The sequence below is a fragment of the Mesoplodon densirostris genome, chromosome 11 (assembly GCF_025265405.1).
Source record: "Mesoplodon densirostris isolate mMesDen1 chromosome 11, mMesDen1 primary haplotype, whole genome shotgun sequence".
NCBI classification, from domain to species: Eukaryota; Metazoa; Chordata; class Mammalia; order Artiodactyla; family Ziphiidae; genus Mesoplodon; species Mesoplodon densirostris.
In genome coordinates, this window is record NC_082671.1 from 97,701,278 (window position 1) to 97,707,941 (window position 6,664).

General features: G+C 38.4%; 1 protein-coding gene across 1 annotated transcript; it reads right to left on the bottom strand.

The window, feature by feature from the left end:
• Window positions 1-4,391: 4,391 nt before the first annotated feature.
• Window positions 4,392-5,706, bottom strand: LOC132498732 (solute carrier family 25 member 3-like). Its single transcript, XM_060112769.1, has one exon. The coding sequence runs from the start codon at window positions 5,656-5,658 to the stop codon at window positions 4,573-4,575; it is 1,086 nt and encodes a 361-aa protein (XP_059968752.1). The 5' UTR covers window positions 5,659-5,706; the 3' UTR covers window positions 4,392-4,572.
• Window positions 5,707-6,664: the final 958 nt, after the last annotated feature.

Sequence of the window (6,664 nt, forward strand, 5' to 3'; positions counted from 1 at the left end):
AGCCCTAGATACTTAAGATGCATATCTAAGGAACAATTATGAACCCAGATTCTGGCATCTTCCCACATACAATAAAGCACTAAAATCATTATCTTGAGATGTTTGTTCTTTGTGATTAGCAGTAATCATTTGATGTTGGACTACATTTTTTTTTTCCAGCAAAAAAAATCATGAATATCCTGGCTTCTCCCTTACCTCTTTGGAGTAGCCTCAGAGCTATCGGAGAGGCTGTTTCCCAGGCTATAGCCCTAAGTTAGGTCCCTGAATAAAACTTAACTTGCAACTTTTAAGCTGTGCATTTCCCTTTCAGTTGGCAGTGGAGAAAACCTGAGTAATCTGATGCTGTGTTTCTGTGTCTCCCAGCCTGTCACATAGCTTTTGTCACAACACTCTGTGTACCAAACAGTGTTGCCTGGATCCCACAAACCAGTGGGGAAGATCCCCTATTAGGTGGCCCCTTTACTCAACCCACTTACACAGTGCTTGGTGATAAAGAGGCTTCTGCAATTCCAAAAGCTTCCTTGGGGGCAACATCCTCAGGCCTGCCACTAGGGTGCAAATTTGTTTCTACTTTTGGGAAAGGAGCCTTTTTTGCCATGATAACTCCCAGGCAAATACCTAATGGAGCTCAGCTTACATGGAATCTAGGCTCTAAGTTCAGGTTAGGCATGGGGAGGGAGCAAAGCACCCTGCACAAGCATACCAGAATCAAGGTCAGAAGGGAACAAACAAAATAATACCCTGAATTTTATGGATGAGTTTTTCTTCAAAAATGTTCATACAAATTCGTATAATTTGATTCCACAAACACTATTTTGATAAATTTTCTTAAGCACAACATTCTTATATTGCACATGTGCAGAGCATCATATTTACTCTTGAAAAAATACCCTGGAATAGATACTATTAACCCCATTTTGCATTTGAAGAAACAAAGATTAAGATAAGTTAGGTTAACTCAGAACAAGTCACAGATAAAGGAGAGAATCAGGACTTAAATCTATGCCAACCCATTCTCCCAACAGCAGATAGATGTGATAATGTGCTTTTAATCATTTTCCAAACACTGAACATGTAGGTTGTTTCCAATATCTTGTTATTAAAAGTAATGCCACAATGAATATACATGCACATTAATCTTTGTCAGGATTTTTATTGCCTCTAGATAGAATAGCAGGAAGTAACACACAAGGTCAAAGGGTATGTAATATTTTTAAAGATTACTTTTTAATACATGAGATTGTTTCTCAGAAGGGTTGTTCTGGGCCTTACTCCTAGAAGGTGAAAGAGTGCTTAATTTGTACACTTTCACCCACGCTATTATTCTTTATTCTTTGTGAATTTGACAGGTAATACAGAATATTAATTTAAGCAATTCATGATGAGGATGAAAATTTTTGTATGTTTATTAGCCCTTCATATTCCTTCTATGAGTTGTCTACTCATATATTTTTTATGTATATAATTCCCTGTGCTATACAGTAAATCCTTGTTGTTTATTTACTTTATGTATGGTAGTTTGCTTAAATTTCCATGCTTAGATTTTCTTTATGGTGGTCTTGTTTTAATAGATAATTATACCTAATTTAATATATTCAGATTAATTTTTCCTTTATGAGTTATTTCATGATTTTGTGCTTAGAAAACTTTATTATCTCTCTCCCCTAGATCATACACACATGTTCCCCTGTATTTCTATCTTGTTCCTTTGTAGTTGTATGTTTCACATATAATTCTTCCAACTGTTTGGCATTATTATATTATATAGTGTAAAGTTAAAATATGAGTTTATTTTTTCTCCTATAGCTAAAAATTTGTAGCTATATCATATGTTTATTTATCCTCAGTAGTTCTTATTAAAGTTTTTAATTAAGCCTGTATTACAGATATTATCCTCTACTTTTCTTTTTGCATTTTTGTACTATCTTTGTAAATTTTTTGCATCATTTTAGTTTTCCTTTATTATCTACAAGGATGCTTATGATTCTATAACACTAAATAACAAAGTAAAATCATAGCATTAATAAGTGATGTGGCCAAGCCTGGATTTGAATGCAAATTTTCAAACTCTAAATGCCATGTAGCTATCATCCTGCCAGTCTATCCCCATTTTATTTCTCCTCCTTTTTTTCTTATTTCAGATAGCATGTATTGTTCTTATATTTTAGCGATAACACATAGTAAATGCAGTCTAACATTTTCTTACATTTCTTGTGGGACTACATTTCAAGAGTCAACTTTGTGCTACATTTTTAAGGCAATATCCCCATTACACTCTGCAATAGTCTTTTCATTAGCTTAAGGCCACTTCCTTACCTTAACACTTCCTCTAGTTTCCTTTTCTTGAATAATGAATACTATATCTTAGTAGTTTGCTGTTCAGCACAGATAAGATGTGCATTTTCTCCTTGGAATCTTCAGGTCCACCTGGATGCTGCTAGAATACTCCTCTCAGATCTTCTGCTTGAGGACAGTTCAATGTACAAATTTCTCCTGTCTGGCAGCCTTTAGCCAGTGTGGTTCTGCAAGATTAAGGAATTATCTTGTCCTTCTCATTTTGCCTGTTCTTCCAACACTGAAAGATGGTATTTTCCTCCCCTGGATATTTTGAAATAAATGGTATTTGTTTTGTTAGCCTCAGAATGGCTGCTCCAACATACAGTGCCATTCATGTCCCAGGACTGACATCCCTGTTTGGAAATTTTCTCAGTTGGCCAAACTACATCGTGGGTACATAGTGTCCAGGGCAAATGCTTATAGAGAGGGATAGTAATGACATAAAACTGAAGAAAGCAGGTTCAGTTTTGGTACAGATCCTGTTGTTTCAAGGGTACCATCCATGTGATTTTACCTGAATCTCAAACTCATGACTTCCCTGTGTGGTGGTGTTTGTTTCATCCACCAAAATATAGAGCAGGTCTGAGTATTTGCAGTATGTGGCACATCTGCTGTGTAGCAGAGGAAATACCTCCCCCAGTTTGGCAAATCAGAATTAGTACTCTCCCTTCTAGGGCCATGGAGACTTGGACACTTGTGATTTCATGGGTAATTTGAAGAGAAAGCAGAGGAGGTGGATGAGTCAATCATTGAGAAGTATTAGTCACCAACATAAGACAAAAGCCATGCTTGTTTAAGAATTCTAATATTACACAAACTACAAAGATTTAAAGACTTGTGACACCCCATTTCAATCCATTTCCCTGACAACTGTTCTTGCAGTCCATGATTTCAGGCAAGCTAATGCAAAAGTTCTTCCTGCTTCTTGCCCATGCTTTGTACTTTTTCCTATCTATTCCTTTTCATGGAACCCAGCTGTGTGATGTCTTTGTGAGACATGATAAGTGGTTGTAAGTTGACTCTGACAGGTTTCCCTCTCTTACCATTTTGCTCTATTGTTTCCAACCACCCTTACATAGTTGCTATGCTTTTCTTCATGAAAATCCAGATAAAAGTTACACTGGCCCTGAAAACCATCTGAATCATTTTCCATTCCTTCTCTACTTCACTTATCTTTAAGAGGCACACATAATGAAGTCCTGTTCCTGTTCTCTTGGATCAACAATTTTTGGTTCAAGAGTATCTTCTATTTTGTTTCCTCCTCCTCACTCAGTTATTATTTTGTACTTACTTGAAACAATTTTTCAAAATATATAAGACAAATTGTTAGGAGTATTTTCAGCGGCTTGCTCATAGTCATATACCTGATAATCAGTGGTAGAGCCCAAAGTGGATGCAAGGATGTTAATCTTGTGGATTTACAGTTTTAAATTCTTTCTAATATACTCATTACCTCATTGGAGTTTATAATTCATATTATAGCTAATGATTACAAACTAATATGAAATATATATATATATATATATATATATTTTTTTTTTTTTTTGCGGTATGCGGGCCTCTCACTGTTGTGGCCTCTCCCGTTGCGGAGCAGGCTCCGGATGCACAGGCTCAGCAGCCATGGCTCACGGGCCTAGCCGCTCCGTGGCATGTGGGATCTTCCCGGACCGGGGCACGAACCTGTGTCCCCCACATCGGCAGGCAGACTCTCAACCACTGCACCACCAGGGAAGCCCTGAAATATATTTTTGATGCACTATGACGTAATGTGAATCCTTCATAAAGCTAAAAAAATATTGCCTTGATCATATTTGATTTTATAACAATTGACTAAAGGGAGTAAATGAGAATAAATATAAGTGGTTAGCACAGGGTCTGGAACATAGTACTCAATAAGTCTTTGCTATTATTTATTAAGTGGCTAATAGATGTCAAGTAAGATGCTATTCACTCTATAGCTAAGGAAGCCTTTAAAGCAAATTATTTAATTGTTCTGGATTTCTTTTTGGGCTTTGACATTTTCCTTGGGTTTATTTTTTTATTTTTTATTTTTTTTTAACCACGAAAAGTTGGGTTTATTTCAACAGTAAGTTTGAAACTCTTCTTTCTGGCAAGAGCACTACAGTAATTATATTAGGAATAGACAATTTCCTACACTGTCAAATATATAAAAGTTCCTTCTGCATTTTCCTCAACACTGATGAACAAGCAGATTCAGTCCACATCTGCTTTCATCTACTGAGTGTACCCAAGCTTCTTCTTTAGAGATTCTGGCATCTCAGGTGGAGGAGGGCGAGGGAGCCTGAAGTAGACCTTCACAGAGTCATAGATGAACCACTGCAGTGCAGTCAGAGTGCCAATCATGATGATACGGGCAAAGAGTCCCTTCCATACACCTCTAAATCCAAGTCTCTGGAGGACCAGAGACGCACTGCTACCCTTCTCTTTATTCAACACAGACACCACAGAATCAGCAGGGTGAGAAACAATGGCACAGAAGACTCCAGCTACGTAACCTGCCACAAATGTGACAACCAGCTGCTCTGGCTTTGAACATTCACTTCGGGGCTTGGGAACCACAAACTTGTACAATGCTTCAACAGTACGTTCAAAGCAGGCGAACTTCATCATGGTATATGGTATCTGTCTCATCCAGAGAGGAGCAACCCCCTTGTAGAATGCCTTTAAGCCTTCTTCCTTATACATTTTGGGAGCTGCATCCCTCAAAGTGTTAGCATATCCTGGTTGGGTTTGAATTCGAACCTTAGCAGCTTCCATAGGAGCCAGAGCAATGTCAGCAAAGAATTCAGCACTGGCAGAGGCAGCCAAATACAGTGATGTGCGCCAGAGATAGGCATTCTCCTCTCCAAGCATGTTGCTATACAAAACTTTGAAGACTTCATAAAAGCCAAATTTGCAGAGCCCTTGCATAGAGTGGCCAATCAAAGTTGGAGCCCATCCTTTGGCCAAACCATGAACACCAGCTTCTTTGAGTGTAATTGAGAATCCATTAAATATGCCCTTGTACTTTTGTGGGTCCACCTGCATACGGCATTTCACTAAACCCAGAGGAACAACAGCAGTGTGTGTCAGACCACAACTTAAGACCCCACCAAAGCCACACAGTGCGTAAAACTTCGCAGAGCCATATTCACAACTGTACTCTTCCACAGTGGCGGCTGCCAGCTTGCGGGAGCGGCGGGGTGGGCCCAGGGGCCTGGCGGGGTTGCTGCGGGGGCCCGCGAGACCATCTTGCACCAGCTGCAGGTGGGGTGCGTTGAAGGGGTTCGCCCGCGCCAAGTGCGCCACGGACGAGAACATCTTCTCCCTAAGATGGTGAACACACCACCGCTCCCTCGGAAAGGCTGGGGCTCACAGAGCTCCTTGGGTTTATTGTGTCTACCCACTATTATTTCCAGGATAATTGAAATCTCAGTATATCATTAAGTGATTTAGAATTTACATGTCAGAGAGTGGTATGTTTTCTTCATTTATTTAAGTTCCTTTAGTTTTATGTTGTAATGAACCAGCCAGGTCCAGAATTGTGTTTGTTGGAAAGAAACACACTCTCATAAGTCCAGTTATGACTATTTGTCATAGTTTCTGTTTGAAAAAATATTAAAAACCTTTAAGATATTTTTATGCTCTAATATTTGTTACATAATGAGTATATTAAATGAAACCTTGTGATTGAAAATAAGCAATTGCAATGTAATAACATGGCTTCAGTTAGTACCAGATACACATTAAGGCCATAGTTAGGTAAGGGTAGTTTCTAAATCTCTAATGTTTAAAATTAAAGTGTGTAATAATTTATTTCATAAATATACAAAGGCATTTTTTTTTTTTTTACAAAGTGTGCCTAACAATTTCCCTGTATGAAACACTATCAGGTTGTATTTCCATTAGCAACCTAGGATGAAAACGACCACCACAGCAATGTCCTAAATACCTCCTTTTCACAGAAGCCATATTTATGGTTATGATTGGGATTCCAAGCCTCAGATCCTTCTATTTTCACAGTCTTCAAAGACAAGATCTTTTTATACATTGTTTCTTGCTCTTTCAATTGTCCAAAGTTAACCTTCTGTCCCTTCTGGTGGTTGTGACACTGATCTCTATTCTTCCTCTGGTCTGTGTGAATGATTCAGAAACAAGAAGAAACTGAACATATGTGTATTGCTTACCATCAGTCAGGGCTTTCTGCCTATGCATTATCCTCTTTTGCCCCAATATAAAACAAACCCACGTCAGAAGAGGTACCGTGTCTGAATATGAAGTGAGATAAATCAGAGCAGCATAACATGCAGGATGTGACATATCACTT

Excerpts from the sequence above, each read along its gene's own strand:
- LOC132498732 (XM_060112769.1), bottom strand. The coding sequence starts at position 5,658 with ATGTTCTCGTCCGTGGCGCACTTGGCGCGGGCGAACCCCTTCAACGCA.